The sequence below is a fragment of the Schistocerca gregaria genome, chromosome X (assembly GCF_023897955.1).
Source record: "Schistocerca gregaria isolate iqSchGreg1 chromosome X, iqSchGreg1.2, whole genome shotgun sequence".
In the NCBI taxonomy this organism is placed as follows: Eukaryota; Metazoa; Arthropoda; class Insecta; order Orthoptera; family Acrididae; genus Schistocerca; species Schistocerca gregaria.
Genome location: NC_064931.1, coordinates 65,694,172 through 65,715,619, shown reverse-complemented (window position 1 = coordinate 65,715,619; position 21,448 = coordinate 65,694,172). Strand labels below are relative to the sequence as shown.

General features: G+C 39.7%; 1 protein-coding gene and 1 non-coding gene across 2 annotated transcripts in view; both read left to right on the top strand.

Annotated features, from left to right (window-relative positions):
- The window catches only part of LOC126298673 (protein dispatched), a 193,824-nt gene that overhangs the window by 143,051 nt on the left and 29,325 nt on the right, over positions 1 to 21,448 (top strand). Inside the window, exon 9 of the mRNA XM_049990105.1 lies at positions 18,275 to 18,508. Coding sequence (XP_049846062.1) covers positions 18,275 to 18,508 — 234 coding nt within the window. The remainder of the gene's footprint in view (positions 1 to 18,274; positions 18,509 to 21,448) is intronic.
- Trnas-cga (transfer RNA serine (anticodon CGA)) lies at positions 1,708 to 1,782 on the top strand. Its single transcript has one exon. It is a non-coding gene; the product is annotated as a tRNA-Ser (tRNA).

The window sequence follows — 21,448 nt, the reverse complement described above, 5'->3', positions numbered from 1 at the left end:
AAAAGGGCATGTAATACCACATAATACCACCAAACCGGAGAATAATCGCTGGATAACTAAACCGGTGATTCTGCCAACGTCAGTAGAGTCAACTGGGCAATGAGCTTTAACAGTGATTTTGTTAGAACAAGGAAGGAGAAGAAATGGGGACATCACACAAATTATGGAATAATATGACAATTCCAAATTTATACAAAAATTTCGTACTACTACTTTTCGACCTCGTGCTTCAAAAACGGGAGCGTATGAATGAAATGTGAAACTATTTCCTAACATAAAGCTTTTTTTGCTTGTAGTAGGCCAAATAGGCATTTCAAATTGGAACTTCGTGAATTATATCCTGTCGTATTACAAAAATGACCATTATTACAGTTGTTGCAATATTAGAAAGGCCTGTTTTCTTTTGTGTAGTGATGACAAAATAGACATAATCAGATTGAGGAACCACACCAGTCTTGGGTACTATTTGTATTAACAGCTTTTTCAGTATTAGACAATGACATTTCAGGGTGTATACGGCCCGGGAGATCTGGGGAAAACCCGGGAATTTTTCCATCCGGGAAAAACCCGGGAATTTTTTAGAATTCCGGGATTTTTCATTCTTTTGGATTTTAGTTAAATTTTTGTAGGTTTGACGTGTAAGATCTGATACGTTGACAAAGAACTTGAGCCCACTACTGCTGAATAATACTGCAGCAATGAAACATAAATCAGATAATAACACCAAAATTAAAGTTTAGTTTGTAGAAAATGAGTAATTTGCACAATGCACAGACCAGTTTGCCGACACCGAAAAGTGCCAAAGGCCTTAGGTCGAAGATTATGCAGTATGTCCGTAACAACTAACGTGCATTCGATGTGCTTGCGTCGCAATTGTTTACATTTCTAACAGATCACTGGAAAATATTACGAATAGTGGCTTGAAAAGCGTTAGTTTCAAAGTAAATTTCCACGCAAGATGATGTATGTTACGTGTGAGAATTTGCAGTGAATTTCTTAAATCACAGGGCGTTATAACTCTCATTCAGAACGTACCGGTAACACTTGAGTATCAGCCATTTGAAAAATTTCCGACCCAGAAGATAAGTCATTTATGCCACTATTTAAAATTTTACCACACATTTGTATTTGATATGACTTAACGAGCTTCAAGTTAGTTTTCATATTTAATGTTGTGCTTTCATAGATAAAAAATTATGCAATTGATGGCAAAAAGTATAATTGACCTTAAAAAAGAAAATGAATAATATGTTACTGAGCAATGTCACAAGTCTCTTCATGCCAGAGCACTTCGACTTTTCTGTAGTATAGAAAAGACGAAGTGTTCTGGCATGCAGAGCAATACCTGAATTGGATCTTCGTCTCCGAACAGCTCTAACGTTCGCTACTACTTCTTTCTAACTAATCCTATAAATGGACAACAGAAGGCAGCACCAGTCACGCGACAGGTAGCGGGACATCCATACCTTGCTCTCGTACGAACTTAGTCGAGTTTTAGAGCGAAAACCTGTGTCAAGCGCAGCTACTATATTCCCCACTCAAAAATTTGCTTTCAGTAAGGACAAGTATGTCTTTTACCTCTTCCATTCCTCATTTTTTCTGATTTTATTATTTTTTATTTAAATACACAAGCTTGCGGTTTAATCGTTGGAAGGTAGGAGACGAGGTACTGGCAGAAGTAAAGCTGTGAGTACCGGGCGTGAGTCGTGCTTTGGTAGCTCAGTTGGTAGAGCACTTGCCCGCGAAAGGCAAAGGGCCCGAGTTCGAGTCTCGGTCAGGCACACAGTTTTAATCTGCCAGGAAGTTTCATATCAGCGCACACTCCGCTGCAGAGTGAAAATCTCATTCTGGGTTGTTAAAGACCTTTGATTACTGTCTTTCGTTTTAGAATAATAAAAGATTTTTTCTGTAAAATATTTTGTGCGTCTTTTCGGATTTTCGTGTTGCTAAATTTTAGCTCCGGTCTTTATTTTAATACTTAATTTCTTAAATTAGGTTTATTTTTCAAATATTTTTTAATCACGAAACTTATTGTTTGAAATGTATATTTAAACATCTGTGGGAGTTAGCAGTTTAAAATAAATTACGCTATCATATTCATTTGGTTTAAACACATTTTATTAAAGAAACATTTTAATTATTATTAGAAAATACAACAAATAAAACAAATAATTTAGAAGGAAGTACCATGTTTAACAACAAATACTGTAATTTAGGAACTGACCTTGGAGAATAACTCACTTGGAGCTGTGTGCGAAAGCATTGATTCGTTCTTTAATAGATTCTCGGTCTATCTGAGCGTTTTGAATGGTCCCCTCAAGTTTTCCCTCCTTCTCTTTAAGCTGTCTTATTTCTGCGGCAACAATCTTCCTTTTAGTCAGATGATCCTTTTTCCTGGATGACTCGTCGTTTCGATTTTTGAGGTCTTCAGCATATTGATCTCGTGAGTTTCTTACAGTGTGTATAAGGGACTGTGTATAAGGGACTTTGTTATAGGTACTCCTTGGACTCTGCTGCGTGTCTTGACGGTGTCGTACACCAATCTTCTGCTCACTACAGATTGTTCCCTCATATTCTCGAAGAGGCACTCTTTGTTCACCGAGAATCCTCGCTCCGCTGCTGCTTGACCGTGCGACAAAGTGAGCGCGATTTCCATTGCCTTCTGCAGCTCGTGACACATTGCATTCTGGTTCTTGAGACATTTCATCCAGAACTCATCCAGCCGTTGCTCCTTTTTGTTGAATGTTTTGAATTTTGTTTTGCAGTTGTTCTTTACAACAGAAGCGTATTGCGCTTATGCTTTATCAGCACATACACCATTCATCCAATTGCTCTCCACCAAAATCTGTAGAAAGGAATGAAATCATTTGGGACCAGCCACCCTGCACGCTATTGTGGGATCAAAGCAGCTTACAGCTTTTGTCATCCTAACGTGTAAGGGAGATTTCTCTATCAACTTTGACACAAGCTTGATCATTCCTCTTCTGCATTCGCTCCCGAACTTGGCGATTTCAAGGGCTGTGAGAGACCTGCACTTTCTGAATTCATTCTTGACGGTGAACCCAATCTTGACATGTTTCACACCCAAAAGATTGGATTCTTTGTCCAAATTAACTGACGGCTAGATCTTCGTTGGCTGGACAAATCGTGTCATCATTGTCTCCATTATCTCTGTCAAAGCACAGTGGAGGAACGGTGCTAGCGGCCAATCGGATTGGAAATCCTTTAGGAAAGGTGTCAAGTCTCCAGCAAGAGTCTTGAAAAAGGCAATTTTCAGACCAAGTAGCTTGTCCTTCAGGTGATCATCCACTACTCTGTAGCTAGCACATTTTGGTTTGTTTTTTCCTTCCAGTTTTCCAACAAATATTCACAGAAACGGAAGCATTACTAGAGCTTGCTCAGCAACTTCCACATTCTCCAGCCATCAGATCGTACAAAACTTTAAGGTAAACAGTTCCGATTCCATTGTTGAAATGTACAGAGCTCTTCTGGCAGGGACATCCTTAAAAAGATTGTACAAGGCACGTAAAAACTGAATTATCATCAACTGTGTTTCTTGAATTGCGGTCTTGAAGGCGCCGTGAACAACGTGAAGCCTACATTTTCCAATTTCCAGTAAAACGGTGTCTACTCCTTCAATTTCTTTCAAAAAAATTTTAAGTTCCCTTAAGAATGCAAAATTGACGTTAGGGGCGTCCATTGATACTTGAAAAGTTGTTTCATTGCTTTGCCGGGAATTTTTTTCTTGAAGTAGCTTAGGTGCCGTCAAACTGCCTAGAAAAGCCGATGCGTAGTAACGGGTGCACACTAGATTTTTTTTTAATGTCCCAATAATGCACTAAAATGTCCATCTGGATTCTTATGCAAACCTTGTTCAAGGATTCATCAAAACAAACAACAATTCTTGATGCGTTTACTAGGTCAGATTTAATTTCAGACTCAAAGAAGGGAGCTAGTCCATATTGCACGATATAACCGATATTGTCCTTTTGTAAACGCATGCTCTTGGCCACTTCACTGTCGGGGAACATTGCGGGTAAAAGTAACACGTCGTTTGCAGAACTACACAGTGACTTGTGTGAAACGATGCACTCCAAACACCACAGTATTTCCGCCTTTGTTACTTCGTCCTTTATTGCCATCCAATCAATTCCTCTCAGTTTATCCCCGGTTTTGACATTGCAGTGACATCCTTCTGCGGAGGCGCAACAATTCCAGCGGCCAATGCCACTGTTGTTGACCCAGCTGAATCCGCAGATGTGGTAGTGGAAGTAGAATCTGTCTGCTGGGTTGAAGTGGCCGCCGCCGGTCGGGTGTAGACATACAAACTTGCTGTGCTTCCCATGGCAGCTGCTTTCGCGACGTGCTTCTTGGATTTTGTCATGTGACTTGTAAGAGCCGATCTTCCCATAGTACGGATGTTAATGAGGGTCCCTGGACATAATCCACATTTAGCACTAAAGGTCTGTAGGTACTTTCACCAACCAGTCCTTGAATGCTGGATCTGAAAGCCAGCTATGTTGAAAACCAATCGACGTGGCGCAGTTGCAGTGGTTGTTGGTGGGAAACCTTTATTGCAGAAAGAAGAACGATGGATGTAAATAAGGCTGCGCCTTGTTATTATGCATAATGAAATATGACACAATGAGTGTTACCTACCTTGTCAGTTTATACAATTTTGCCCTTCACGTGTGCAGAACTGAATTCAACAGGTCAGCTGAGCACACTGACTACTGACAGACTGTGTGATTTGAAAATCGAACGAGGCACGTTTGACAACACTGTCTCTGCCAAGCAACAATCGGCGTTAATTACGATATTATTAGTAGCGTTGCGTTTGTTGACCCTTTAAGAAACTATGAATGACAAGACCTATCAACCAGTCTTACTCCAGTAACCTGTTGCAAGTTTCTAGCTGATTTTACATGCACAGTACAGCACCTCAATTATAAACACGAAAGATATTAAGGCCACCTCGCTCATCGACCAAAGTTCTGAAGGCTTCGCCACCTTTTCTTTCTAGCTTCTCCTCTCTCTCTCTCTCTCTCTCTCTCTCTCTCTCTCTCTCTCTCTCTCTCTCTCTCTCTCTCTTCTCCTTCTATCGGCTGCTATTGGTTGCTTGCTCTTGTCTCCCATCCACGATTACCAAGTTATGGACGTCTGCCGGTTACGAACGACTTGGCCTCCCACTTACTTCACAGGTGAGGCGCTCTCCTGTGTGTAAAATTTCCGAAGTGCTTTAGGTCTTGGTAGACCTTCTGTTGTACATATACCGATTTGAATTTAAAGTCTAGATTCTGTAGCAGCATACATGTTGATTTACTTGTAGAGGAATGATTTACCCACTTAATTTTAAAATATGGTTTTACTTGACATCCATTACATTGATAATGTCGCTTTTTATGTATACCTCCGTACCTAGAAATGAAATAAACCCTGTTCAGCTGTTATTGTTGTCTTCGTGTTATGTTTTCTTGCTGTTCTTTGATGTACCTGCAAGTCCCCTCTCCATATTTTTCTGCTAATCAAGTCCGCAGTAAAGGAAACACTGGATGATAATTTAGTTTGTACATGCCCTGTAAAACCTATTTAAGGATTTCCACTCCAGACTAGCTCTGTATATTTGGACCATTGAATCGGAACATTTGCCCTTGAAGATTGGCGTGATCTGATGGCTGGAGAACTTTGATGTTGCGGTGTGCGCTCTAGTAAGTGCTTCTGTATTTGCCAATGTTTGTTGCAAAGATAGAGCACAAAAAAAAAAACTCGAAACGTGCTAGCTACACTGTAGTCTATGATCATCTGAAGAACATGCTACTCGGCTCAATAAACTCGTATTTCAAGACTCTCGCTTCAGACTTTTCTTCTTTAATTATTGACCAACTTACGTAATGTTTTCTTTACCACTTATTTGCCAGCTAGTATTTTCCTGTAATACTGTCTCGACGTTTTTTTTCTCTTTATGTATACCAAGTTATAGTTTTTGGCATTTAATATATAAACAGCAATTGTTTTATTTGTATTTAATCACGGGAACAGAGGCTATATTATTACGGCGTTTCATGGTATTGGGATTTTGAGCAGGCATGTAACGATGTTAGCTGCTGAAAGCGATGGCTCGGCTTTCGTGTGATCGATTGCTGGATTGGTCCCTCACCTTACCTTACCCTACCTTACCCTACCCTACCTTACCTTACCTTACCTTACCTCGCCTCACCTCACCATCTCAGCTCGCAGCTATGTCTCTTCCCACTTCATACAGATACTTGATCGCTTTGCATTGACCAGCTGATATCATGGTGACTCCTATTCTGTCCCATCCTTCATTGCCACTCCAGTCCCAGTCAGGCAGAACACAGAATGCTCTCAAAGATCCCTAGACTGTGTCATGAGTGCTCGCAGCCTTCCATCAGTGGGTGTTTAAATATTGTACAGTATATTCAGAGTTTCGAATAAAAACAATGTAAAAGTTGATGCATCACTCGTCGAGAAAGCATGACACCGATTACAGATAAGTATAGACTTCACTTTGTAATGGTTCTCCTAAATCGCTACAGCTATGATCATGAAATAAAAACTAGTGTTATTGCAAAACGGCTTATGGAAAGTTTAGGGGTTTTATACTTCCGAGCACTTTAGGAAAAGAAATCCAGCAAAAAACAACGCGTTTTGGAAAGAACTTCGATTTGCATCGGCATTTGGACTGCATGTTTGCGTAATACGAAAGTATATGTATGAAATACATCAAATACAGCAGCTTAGTTTCCAAAGCATTCTTAGGTTCCTGCCTAACCACGCCCTCAGAGAAAAAGCAGCAAAACATTGTTAATGCCCAATATTCCTTCACCAAGGAAGACGATGGAATATTCCAGAATTTCAAACACGAACAGCTGCTAGCATGAGTTTCTTAGAAGTAGATACCTTAGGGGTTGCGAAGCAACTCAAATCGCTTGATACGGGCAAGTCTTCAGGTCCAGATTGTATATCGATTAGGTTCCTTTCAGATTACACTGATACAATAGCTCCCTACTTCCTACAGATTGGAAAATTGCGCAGGTCGCACCAGTGTTTAAGAAGAGTAGTAGGAGTAATCCATCTAACTACAGACCTATATCATTGACGTCAGTTTCCAGTAGGGTTTTGGAGCATATACTGTATTCAAACATTATGAATCACCTCGAAGGAAATGATCTATTAATACATAATCAGCATGGTTTCAGAAAACATCACTCTTGTGCAACGCAGCTAGCTCTTTATTCGCACGAAGTAATGGCCGCTATCGACAGGGGATTTCAAGTTGATTCCGTATTTCTAGATTTCCGGAAAGCTTTTGACACCGTTCCTCACAAGCGACTTCTAATCAAGCTGCAGGCCTATGGGGTATCGTCTCAGTTGTGCGACTGGATTCGTGATTTCCTGTCAGGAAGGTCGCAGTTCGTAGTAATAGACGGCAAATCATCGAGTAAAACTGAAGTGATATCAGGTGTTCCCTAGGGAAGCGTCCTGGGACCTCTGCTGTTCCTGATCTATATAAATGACCTGGGTGACAATCTGAGTAGTTCTCTTAGGTTGTTCGCAGATGATGCTGTAATTTACCGTCTACTAAGGTCATCCGAAGACCAGTATCAGTTGCAAAGCGAGTTAGAAAAGATTGCTGTATGGTGTGGCAGGTGGCAGTTGATGCTAAATAATTAAAAGTGTGAGGTGATCCACATGAGTTCCAAAAGAGATCCATTGGAATCCGATTACTCGATAAATAGTACAATTCTCAAGGCTGTCAATTCAACTAAGTACCTGGGTGTTAAAATTACGAACAACTTCAGTTGGAAAGACCACATAGATAATATTGTGGGGAAGGCGAGCCAAAGGTTGCGTTTCATTGGCAGGACACTTAGAAGATGCATCAAGTCCACTAGAGAGAGACAGCTTACACTACACTCGTTCGTCCTCTGTTAGAATATTGCTGCGCGGTGTGGGATCCTTACCAGGTGGGATTGACAGGACATCGAAAGGGTGCAAAAAAGGGCAGCTCGTTTTGTATTATCACGTAATAGGGGAGAGAGTGTGGCTGATATGATACACGAGTTGAGATGGAAGTCATTACAGCAAAGATGCTTTTCGTCGCGGCGAAATTTATTTACGAAATTTCAGTCACCAACTTTCTCATCCGAATGCGAAAATATTTTGTTGAGCCCAACCTACATAGGTAGGAATGATCATCAAAATAAAATACGAGAAATCAGAGCTCGAGCAGAAAGGTTTAGGTGTTCGTTTTTCCCGCGCGCTGTTAGGGAGTGGAATGGTACAGAGATAGTATGATTGTGGTTCGATTAACCCTCTGCCAAGCAGTTAAATGTGAATTGCGGAGTAGTCATGTAGATGTAGATGTATTATATGTGAAAGTTCAGCTTTTCGTGAAGATACAGTGTACTTACATTTCTTTAACACATTAACCTTTCGTCTTTGTATGGTCATGCTACTTAACAATGATGCTGCTAGTGGTTGAGTACATGTGTTATGCACTGATCAAGGACCACGAGAAAGACAGGCTGCGGCGCATACATCACGAAGAACGGCCTGAGCTCGCTTGTTCCCGTAACTCAGCGGGCAAAATGCGTATTTAAATCTGTCAACGCACAACTGATTAGAAGATGTGGTGCCTTAAGCAACTGATAATCATTTTGGTATGATTTTAATTGCCAAATTAGAGCCTGTTAGTAGGCCTATGGACTTCTTATCATTGTAGGACTAATAATAGTGGATTCCAATAGTCAATGCAATTCTCGTTCATTTAGTTATGTTAACAGGTGTAGAAACGCACTTTGCTGAGTTGAGCGAGCTCACCCCACGTTCGTAACGTACGCGCCATGGCCTGTTTTTCTCGTAGGCCTCGTGCTCTGAATAACTGCCGTCATTCGCTAGCGAGATCACGTGACATGAGTTATGACTGGCTGACAAAAGTGCATTGCTCAACGCAGTCTCCATTTTAAGGTTTCGGAAGCTACCGTGCTGTAACTTGTGGAATTTGTGTGTGTACTTTCACAATACGAAAATAAAATCTGTCTATATTGTCTCGCATCAAACATCTTTCCAAAGGCATTGTTTTTCCTGTTTCATTAAGTGCTGGGACGTCCTCAGCCGGTATAAGACCTTCGCTATTCAAAGGACTGATAGGTTTTACAGCCCGAGGGAAAGTATACTGTTGCTTAACACGGATGTATTTTCACCCGCTTTATACGAAATTTCATCTGGGAGAAATTGCATTTTCACCCGCTTTATATGTAATTTCATCCAGGAGAAATTGGGTTTTTAACCGGGAAATCCGCGAAAAATCCGGGAATTTTTTTTTCTTGTCCACGTAGACACCCTGCATTTAGATTTTTCATGTAGCAAAACGTTTGACAAACACAGAAAGGAAATCACACCATGTAAAGCTGTAGCAAGATTAGAGACGAAAAAAAAAGGACGCTAGGACTTACGGATTGAAGAAATGTGTACTGTCTTGCTTGTCTCTTGTTTTACCTGGTTTTATGTATCCTGTATTTCATTTTATGCCGCACGGAACAGCAAGTTATTAGCTAATAGGCAGTAAAGAGTCCAAATTGTCTGAAGAGTTCTAGTTCTTCTGATTACAAATAGTCCCATTCAGTATTAATTGCAAGGGTTTTTTTTAAGAAAAAAAAAAGAGGGGCACGATTTCAAACCGGCCGACTTTGGAGCAGGAGAGGCACCACAGGACATTTTAATTTCCGCTATCCTGAATATAGTTTGATGGCATCCATTACAAAATATATACATTTGAGTTCCACAGTACAAAGTACAGTGACGTGCGGTAGAAGAATGCTGTATGAAGAGGTGTGTTACTGCATTTTGGCACACTTAACACCAAATAATGCTAAAAAATGAACATATTTTTCAAAAGTGTTTTTTTTTAATTTTTTACGTCATATCTCAAATGCTCGAGGGGGGGGGGGGGGGGGGGGGGGGCACCATCTAGTATTGCCCTGGTTCGAAATATCGTAGATCTGGGGCTGATGCGCAGAGCAGTCTGAGTTATAGTAAAGAGGGAGTGGGGGGGGGGGGGGGGGTTGTGTGTGATCTGTGTTTACATTTAGTGATTTTACTGTTTCCTCTTCGTTTACTGCTCTCACATCAAATAAAAAAAAAAGAAAAAAAAAAGATTTCTGTAGCTGGGAGCTATCAAGTGAATTAAAATACATTCACATAATTATGGAAGGCTACAGTATGTTGTTGGTTCCAGATTTTATTTTATTTCCACCTTTCTGACAGTCAAGCATTAATTGCCTTGCAGAACAATGAAGTTTTTTGTCACTTTGCTAAAGAAATTCACCTTTTATTTATCTTTTCCGCTGAGGCAACCAGTTTGTTTCAAACAAAGTGTTTAATTCCACAGTATTGCCTAGTTTCAAATGTTCACTGCATTTCAAGTGCACGTTTTCATCTTCTAGCATGTATGGCATTATGCCATAACAAAGAACCAAACGTGAGATAATATAGTACTGGTACTCCACTCTGAAAAGCTTAATATCAGGTTGAGGCCTACTTCGTTGCGAATCTGGACATTTGAATGTGCACTTTAATGCAAATTATTCATTTCAGCATGGTTCAAGAAATTCTGACTCTTGGAGTATCCTCTGATGTCTTGTTTCTTATATGACATAATGTAAAATCTTTTAATGTTTTATACATACAAACATATGGGCTTCCTATGTCATTGTAGCTGCGCAAGCTCGGGGACGCCTCTTATGTGGCATTCAGTGGCAACTGCTGGAACAAATCTCTTTGTAACAGATCTCAGGAAAATTGTGGTTTGAAAAGCATTCTTTTCAAAGTAAATTTCCTTTTGCGCAAGATATGTGCGAGAATGTACAATGAATTTCTTAAATCACAGAGCGTTTGACTCTCATTTAAAAATCAACTATTTGATGACAAGCCATTTAGAAGAATTTTGAGCTCAGATGATCAGAGATTTATGTTGGTATTAAACATTTTACTGGCACATTTGTGTGATGTGTCTTAAAGTGTAAAATGTGCAAAAAAGATAAACATTATAAGTGAAAGCTTAGTTTCTCTTGTAGATTATTAATCTTCGCGACAAATATTATATATGAAAAGTTTGCTTTTCCTGTAGCAACACTGTGTGTATTAATTTATCCATTAACTTTTCCTGTTTGTGTGTTTGCGCTATTTGATAGTGATGTTGCTATTGGCTGACTAAATCATGTGTCTTATGCTATGAATATCCACTGTCATCAGCGGGCGAGATCACGTGACAAGACCTATGAGTGGCTTACAAAATCACATCGCAACCTCGATTTCAATGCTTCTGAAAGTAACATGCGGTTTTTGGTGCAATTCGAATTTATACTTTCGTAATACAAAAATATGCAGTGTATATCTTGCTACACATCAAAGAATTTTCCAAAACGTGTTTCCCCCCCCCCCCCCCCCCCCTTAGTTTTGTTTTCTAAAGTGCCGGGAAATTCTCAGCCGCTGCATAAAACCATGACCATTCAAATGATTGATAAATTTTACAGTTCCGAGGGAATGTATACTGTCACTTTACACGAAAAAAGTGTATTTTCACCTGGGAGAAAGTGTATTTTTAACCGGGAAATCTGGGAGAAAACTGGGATTTTTTTTCCTTGTCCACGTATACACCCTGTTATAGCTTTCCTTAAAAGAAGGAAACCACCCAAAAATATAACTCAAAATGTTGTGTGCCTTGCACAATTAATTCTAGCCTAGAAAAATGAGAACACAATTCTTGGCAAACAATTTATGCTTGCTCTGTGAACATGTTTGAAAAGTACTTCAGTATTGTGCAAGATCTGTATAGCACTAGTATCCTGTCCAGGCTTCACACGAGTAGCACTAAGTATCTACGGCCAGACGAGATTGTATAGTGTAGTGGTAATTTTATTTAAGGGGCACTCTGTAGAGTTATGATTAAAAATCAAAGAACAATGTTAGGTAACTGAATATCATCACTTTCATATAAATTAAACAAAGTAAGCAGCGTATGCTGCTGGCTAGCGTGATGCAACACCTAAAGAGGTGAGCAGACTGTCTGACTGTAACCAGCTATCAATGTGAGCCTTGCATCAGAGGCTCCATGGCTGTTCATTCCTTGAGGGGAGTCTTGCCAGCATGCTTCGAGTACCAAAATTCATGCAGTATTTCGTGAGAGTAGGCTTTACATACACACAGAAAATGCAGCGCGGGACTGTAAATATTCATAGTTCAGCCAATTTGCTCCAAATATTTATAAATGATATACATGAATCTTCCATGTGAAACAATGTATCTGTTATTGAAAATCTTATCAAAAGCCCTACAGTAGTTCCTTGGATTAGCCTAGCCTTCATATATAGGTAGAAATATAGTGGAGAGGGACTTTAATTTATAACATGTAGAGATGGAGAACGTATGTGTAGATTCTTCTGTGTGGTTCAAATGTCCTGGTGAAAGTGTTTCAATTGGATGTCACTTCGACGAATTGCATCTCCGTAGCCAGTTATCCGACCGCAGAAAAGGCGTCTTTCAGTTTAATGTGGAATCTGAAACATGTTTTGTTTGTGACAAGTCTCCAGGCCATTGAGAGGTAAATGCTAGGTTAAAAGAGAAAGATAAAATTGGTGGTCCAGCTCGGATTCAATCCCACAATGTTATCATTATCAAGCACACACTTTATCACTAGACCACCAAACTGAGCTTCATTTCTAATCTTGAGAATATCACCGACAGTTGAAATGTAAAGCCGAACCACAATCTGCTTGTGGCAAATTAAGAGGTGAATGCTACATTAACTGACAGTGAAAAAAATCAGTGATTCAACCGGCATTTGACTCTGCGACCTTCAGCACCTGCTTTACCCATAGACCACCAAGCCCAACTCGGATTGTGCTGAAACTTCATTGTTGTCTGGAGTTGAGGCAGCTGTACAGTTATATGGCAAAGCCATTGTTTTCACAGCCACGACAGACTTAAATCCCTAACTAGCAGAGAAACCTGACATTGTCTGGCTATTTATTTATAGCTGTTCCTGAGACTTTGTACTCTTGGAATTAATTTTTGGCTTACAAAGCTCCTTTGTATACAATGTTTCTAGTAATATCATTGGATTGTTTGCTTTAATTACCTGGGAGAGAGCCACATAGAGCTGGTTGTGCAGAAAGCAACTGACACTAAGGTCCATGTCTGCAGTAGACAGCATTGCTTTTTTAATGGTCATGGCATAACATAAGCTCATAAGGAACTGTACACATTTAAAGTGAAATTGTAAATTGTTAGCAATAGCGGGTTTCAGGGTATAAAAACTCACTTTCCTGCAACACTTTTCTGCTTCTATAATGTTACATTGGAGAGAAGTAACTTTAAGCCTCTGTAGTGAAGCATTCTGAAGAGCAAGATAATGCGTGACACACCCGATCAGAGAAAGCCTTGCTTTTGGAAGGATTATCCAAAGAACTAGTTAAAGCCTGATGCTCTTGAGCTGCAGCAAGTCTCACATCAAGATCTTCATTGGATTCTCTAGACCGCATAGTCCTCAGTCTTTTAGCCATTCTGGGTATTCAGAAAGACTCGATCTTTTCTAGGCATTTTTATTCATAAACAAAACAAAATCAAAATGTAATGAGTAGGCACCAAAATCACAAAGCAGAAGAAGTAAATTCATTTTTCTTAAAACAGAATATAAATGAAACCTGTCAAAACAAGTAAAACATTGTCACTAAGGTTCTAATATACACGGGAAAATCTGTAAATCCGTATATCCAAGCCAGGTAAATTCACCTTTGGTCTGTATTTGTAAAGATAAGATTGCACTGCTTAATTTTGTCACTGACATAAACTTCTGAAAATATATCTGTCATTAAGTTAAAAAAACTGAAAGTGACGTCTATTGGTTCTTTGGTGTACTATGCCGTGATGATTAAGCATCTGTTCTACTAAGCTTAGAGGATGATTTTAGATAAAACTTTATCTGAATGCTTTCTTACTTTATCACTTTTTGTGACAAGGGTCTGAGGGGGAGGAATATGAACAGTAGCTTGCCCCTAAGAGAATCTGAAACTTCGTATGTGGGATTCAGGTAAGAAGATACATATATAGCATTTCATGTGTTGTATCTTTGCTGTTTAATATATTATTCTACTAGACAAGTGTTTGGTGATCAGGCATTGTCATTTCGCAGAATGCAGAAGTCACCAGTCGCATTACATAAGTGTAAAGGATATCTTCTTTATAGAAAAGCTCAGTAATTTTAAGAGATACCAGCCTCATGCACACAGTCTTGTCTGGAATAATCCTATTTATGGATGTTCCCTGAATGAAAATGAATTTCAGCTTCTTTCTTTTTCTAAAAAAAAGTCTATTATCATTGTACAAGGTAAATTGGATATTGTTCCTGTAGTGTGTGGTCCACCAGTAACCTGTGTCCATTATATACATACAGGCATTCCCTCAGCAGAATATCTCCTCCTGTCAGGAGTTGTTAGCAGAATACACATGGCTGATTGCCTCATATGTGTTTACGTACATGATCACCTTTCTGAATGTGGCCTTCCTCCAGTTTGGTAATCACCCTTTAGTATTTTAGTCTACGTAACTGGTAGTGGTGCATATGCACAATAAGCATGCTGCTGCTGGCGGTCAATACTGGTCATTTTTGTAATCAAATTATTCAGAGTCTTGCAGCCCAACCAGGACGATGGGGCTGTACCACATGGAACTGCTAGCAGAGGTCACCAGGTCGAGGTCACGGCAGGGCAACAGCTCTGCACACTAAGTCCCTCCCTGAACTTGCCACACTTGTTTTAAAAATATGCAGAATGTAATCCATGGAAAACAGTCTGTGCAAACATTCAAATGAGAACCTACAGTACACTGATAAATAAGAGAAGGCCCTACTACAAGATGATAATGGAACATATTAATGTGAAAGCAGGACATAAACTTTAGCATACTATACCAGAAATGATAGAGGTCGTTTGTAGAATTTGATGAGAACAACACAATGTTTGCCATTGTACAGAATGATAGTGGTATACCTGAAGTAACTTGTAGCCTCACTTCCGCCAATATGAGGCTGTTATGGTTTTCCTTTCTGTTGTACAAGATACTGTTAGACCTTATGCAGTCTTTTTGTTTTGGTATAGGAAGTGAGGGCAGGGGGGCCTAATTTCAGTTATCGGGATAAAATAATTTTTGAATAAGAGAAGAACATTACTAATAAATGTTTTGAACTTTTTTTTTGTCATGAATACTATAAACATCTTTGCATTTTGTCTTTAAGCAGTTTTTTCAAGTACTCAGTTTTTTGCCCATTTACTACCTTCTTGAACTTGGATAAAATATGTCATTGATTAGTTCAACACATAAGAAACTAGATTTTGTGCTTTGAGGGAGGATTGATTATTGGTTTTGTAATATGATTTTGTTTGTTAGACGTGTGTATAAAATATTATCAGAGGCTGTTTCAGAGCAGCTAGCTACTCTAGTTGGAGTTAACAGTAGGAATTGAATTGGGTTTTATTGTATTGTATAGTTACTGACTTCGGTAAATATTTATCAATAGAATTTTTAATAAATTCTATATTAATATCACTGGCAACCTTTATTTTTTACTATCAGGCCAATAAGACATTAAGGTTACTTACGAAAATGTTGAAATTTCCTGTAGGTGGTCAATATACATTTACTATTATAATTGCTGCTCTTATTACAATTTCATGTCATCAGTGTTCTTCAATGTATGGCAAGTTCTGTTGAATGTGGCAGCTTCTCCTTTCCCTGTATATGGTTTGGTCTGCAAAAGTAATATGCATACCTAAAATGTGTAACACTGTATCAGTGGTCACAGAGACAAATTATGTAAACTTGACTTGATGACTAATTTGTCACTTCAAATAAATAGTTTAATAATTTTACTGGCTCCTCAAATATTCTGATTATTTAATGAGTGCTGAAATTTTACAGTGTATAATTCAGCGGAAACATAGTCAAGAATTTTCAGCAATCACCAGAAACTAGGTGTTTTCCATGAATGCATTATTGTAGAATTATACTTGATTTATGTTTTCTGTATCCTAAAAAAAGATGCTGCTCTGACACCTGTAACCTCTGGAGTCTTACTATTCAAGAAAGTACATTCCCCTCACCTTTTTATTTGCAATTATGCAAACCAATTTTTCCTTCTATTTGCTATTGTAGTTTGCCAACTGATAGAATCGATAGGAACCATACCAATATGTAGCTCTGCATGTGACATACAAGGGGTGTTCAGACAGTATGGGGACTTCTCAAATTGTGCGGGCAGTGTACATTCAATTATCAATCTCCCTTTTCTTCTTCTCCTCTCTCTCTCTCTCTCTCTCTCTCTCTCTCTCTCTCTATTACTGTCTCACTCACACTCTTTTTTGACAGATACAAAGGTTAGATGTGTTTTAGTGTGCTTGGCAAATTTTGATTATTATAAAAAAAAATGGAGCAAAGAATTTGAATCAAATGTTGTGTGAAAAAAGGAATCAAGTGCTCTAAAACACTTGAAATGTTGACAGTGTCATGTGGTGAGTCTGCTCTAAGTAAAAGAAAATGTTTACAAGCTCTTCAAAGATTGCCAAGAAGATGCCAGTGATGAACCTCACTCTGTATGCCCCAGCACATCAACAACAGATGATAACATCGAAGTTGTGAAGAAAATAGTTTTGGAAAATCATGGAATTACCATAAGAGAAGTTGTTGAGGATTTGGCATATTGGTTGGATGGGGAAAAAAGAAAAACAAAAGAGTGTTTTTGGCAACCAAACAGAGTTTTCAAAACTACAGGTCAGGTCCCAGTATGTGTGGAAAGGAAAACTTACAATCAGAGTGTGCTTTTAGTTTTCACTTATAGTAGGGAGACATGCACATTTAATAGGAATGGGGTTTGTTGAAAAACTGTGCCTAGCTTCAGTGAGCAGTGGAAAAATGCATGTTGGGAATTACACATACATTCCGAAAACAAACTAATGACACGGGGCAACAGACTGGCATGTATGGTGTTAATATAACCTCAATGAAAATTAAATGTAGGTTGGTGCGACATGTAACAAGGCGAATATATGATTGACAGACCTAGGAACTTCTGGTCTGGATTGTAAGAAGTAAGAAAAGTTTGAGATGATAACCTAATGGAATATGAATGAATGAAATTAGAAAACTTACAGAGGTAATGTGGATCCATGTAGCTGAAGTTGTTAATTAATGGAAAAGTCTGGAGGAGGTGTTTGTACAACATTGGATGTCAAAGGGCAACTGATGCTGCTGCACTGTGAGATGGTGATGGTGATGGTGATGGTGATGGTGATGGTGATGGTGATGGTGATGATGATGATGATGATGATGATGATGATGATGATCTTTGGGGCCGTGCCTTGAGTACTGTTGCTTCTTGTTTTTGCATAAAAAATGCTGTCTTGATTGTGTACATTGCTTCATTGTTCTTATTTAGACATAACAAAGCTGTTCATGTTTTTCCCATCTACTATCTACTGTGTTTTCAACTCTTGTTTGATATTCTTTCTTAGACCTACCCACTCAGTCACTTGAAAAAGAGACTTTTTTTACTCTGCCACAGATATAGTCTTTCTGGGCATAAGCATCTTTTCTGATTATATCACATGAACTTCCTTTCTGCTCTTGGCTTCCTAGTGCAGAATAAATAAACTATCTTATTACTTTAAGACATTCTCACATACCCTGCCCCTCATGATTAATAGTTTTCACCAAAATATCTGTTTCTGTTTATCTTGTTTCCTTTTTCTTTCTTTATTTTTCCCCCCACGATGGACGTCCTTAGGCAAATGAAGACCTGTGAAATGTTTTTATTTTTTTAAAGGTAAGATTAAGCTAGTAATATATACCAGAAAATCACAAATCAGGTGGAAAGAGAGCCGAACAGCTGATACTGAAGTGTCAGAAGTGATGCTTTCTATTTCTTTTGTTGAGCGTTCTCTCAGTGGAACATCATCACTGTGAATGTAAAAATATTATATGCAACGTTATCTTTTTGATTCAAAAACACAAAACTTGAGGGCAATGCTTAATGTGAAATTTGAGTTGATATTAAACCATGCTATGTAAATATCCTAGATTTCATGGCCATTATTCCATTCACAACACACACCATACAGTTAAAATCTGTCTTCCCCCTCCTCTCTATCACTTGTGGTGTTTTTTCATGTTTTATCAGTTGTTTCCTTTTTCTTTGCAGGTTTGAAGAATACATTGTTTGACATGTATCTCGTTCAAGACACATACTTAGTAGGAGCAGGTGCATTATTTGTGCTCCTCTGCATGTGGGCATACACTCACTCATTGTTTGTCACATTTATGACAGTTGTGGCAATATTATTTTCACTGGGAATCTCATACTTTGTGTACACACTAGTTTTTGAGTTAGAGTTTTTTCCATTCATGAACATTCTTGCAAGTGTTGTCGCTGTTGGTAAGTTGAAACATTTATTATTTATATTCTTTTCTTTAAGTTCAGTGTCTGATATTTTGTATAGCTGGTGTTTTGGTGTATGCTATATGTATTCCCATTATGAACGTATACACTGAACAACTTAATATTTGTGTGTAGTAATCTACAAAGAAATATAAACACTGAACTGGGATAAAATGTTTAAAACTGATAGAAATATGGTGGGTGTCCATGACTGATGAAAATTTTCAGAAGTGTTGAAGAACAACAAATGTATTAATTTGAAATAGAGAACTCTGGTAGGAGTCATAAGCCTTAAGTGAAAATAGATGTAAAAAGTCAAATTTGCTGTTGGCGAGCTTATAATGATAAAAATGTAAGTACATGTACTTTTGCATAACTTCCACAGGGTACTAAATTGACAACATTTGGTGGAAGTGGTGCCCCTTGGCTTCTGTGCAGGTGTGACATACACACATAAAAAAAAAAAGTTTCGCATCACCTCAGTTCTGAGAGTTCCGGAACCTGTACAGAAAATTGGAATACAGAGCAACATAAACATCATTTCTCCTCTTTTTATTGCTCATGAAAATCACACATTGCATTTTGTACACCATACAGCGAGACCTTCAGAGGTGGTGATCCAGATTGCTGTATATACCAGTACCTCTAATACCCAGTAGCATGTCCTCTTGCATTGTTGCATGCCTGTATTCGTCGTTGCATACTATCCACAAGTTCATCAAGGCATTGTTGATCCAGATTGTCCCAGTCCTCAATGGCAATTCGACGTAAATCCCTAAGAGGTTGGTGGGTCACGTCGTCTTTAAACAGCTCTTTCCAATCTATCCCATGGGGGAAACTTCCTAACAGATGAAAACTGTGTGCCGGACGAGACTTGAACTGGGGTATCGTGGAAGAAAGGCTATTCTTTCTTCCAGGAGTGCTAGTTCTGCAAGGTTCGCAGAAGAGCTTCTGTGAAGTTTGGAAGGTAGGAGACGAGTTACTGGCAGAATTGATGCTGTGAGGACGTGTCGTGAGTCGTGCTTGGATAGCTCAGTTGGTAGAGCACTTGCCTGCAAAAGGCAAAGATCCCAAGTTCGAGTCTCGGTCCGGCACACAGTTTTAATCTGTCAGGAAGTTTCATATCAGCGCACACTCCGCTGCAGAGTGATAATCTCATCCTATCCCACACATGTTCAATAGGGTTCAAGTCTGGAGAACATGCTGGCCACTCTATTTGGGCGATGTTATCCTTAAGAAATTAATTCATAAGATGTTCACAATGATGGCACGAATTGTCATCCATGAAGTTGAGTGCCTTGCCTTTATCTGCCTATATGGTTGCACTATCGGTCGAAGGATGGCATTCACGTATTGTACAGCCATTATGACACCTTCCATGACCATCAGCGGTGTACGTCAGCCTCACATAATGCCACACCAGGGAACCTCCACCTTGCTGAACTCGCTGGATAGTGTGTCTAAGGCATTCAGCCTGACCGGGTTGCTTCCAAACATGTCTCTGATGATTGTCTGGTTCAAGGCATATGTGACACTCATTGGTGAAGAGAACGTGATGCCAATCCCGAGTGGTCGATTCGGCATGTTGTTGGGTCCATCTGTACTGTGCTGCATTGTGTCGTGGTTGCAAAGATGGACCTCGCCATGGATGTCGGGAGTGAAGTTTCTCATCATGCAACCTGTTGCACACAGTTTGAGTCATAACACAACGTCCTGTGGCTGCACAAAAATCACTATTCAACATGGTGGCGTTGCTGTCAGGGTTCCTCTGAGCCATAATCCTTAGGTAGCTGTCATCCACTGTAGTGGTAGCCCTTGTATGGCCTGAGCGAGGTGTGTCATCGACAGTGTCTGTCTCTCTGTATCTCCTCCATCTCTTCCATGTCTGAACAACATCACTTTGTCTCACTCTGAGACACCTGGACAGTTCCCATGTTGAGGCCCTTCTTGGCACAAAGTAACAATGTGGACATGATCGAACCGCGGTATTCATCGTCTAGGCATGGTTGAACTACAGACAACATGAGCTGTGTACCTCCTTTGTGGTGGAGTCACTGGAAGTGATTGGCTTTGGACCCCCTCCATCTAATAGGTGCTTCTTATGCATGGTTGTTTACATCTCTGGGTGGGGTTAGTGACATCTCTGAACATTCAAAGGGACTGGGTCTGTGGTACTACATCCAGTGTCAATGTCTTATCTTCAGAAGTTCTGGGAACTGGGGGGGGGGGGGGGGGGGAGGAGGAGCAGACAGACAATACAGTTTGTTGTTCTCCTCATTTTCCTTAACCATTAGAACTGTCTTTGCAGTGTTACAGATTGTTACTCCAAGCATGATTATGTACACACATGATCATGATCCCCCAAGGGGCTCGCTGCTGTTTGGCTGGTTTGTGCTTGCCTACTGTGGGCCCCCAATCTTTGCAGCATCTTTTCCTGTCCATTCTGCATGTCCATCATCTTGGTGTTCTTTTTCCCATCCCTTGGGGAACATGTCTGGGCTATTTTTGGAAATGTATTTGGTATTTTGGGTCGTCAGTATCAGAATACTCTCCAATGTTCCTTCTTTCTTTCTTCGTTCACCTTCTCCTATCCTTTCTCTGCTTAGACGTTTGAGGTTCCTCTTTTTCTTCCTCTCTGTACACTCCTGGTGGCCGGCCCATGTGTGTGACAGGTAACAGGTGACTGGGTAACGCGTAATACCCTGCCGTTGGTTGGCAGGTAGGATTTGCACATGGCTGCTGGTACAGGGCAGGCCCTTGGAGGGGTGATTGCCTAAGCTGCTACCTTCCCATATTGCCGATTGGTTCCTCTGTCAGGTGTCACCCAATTGGAAGGAGTGTGCCATTGGAGATGCTGGTAATCATGGGGGATTTTCTCGCAATGAGCCAATCATCTCCACAGTCAGTGGCTAACGATTCAAAGACCCTCACAGCTGC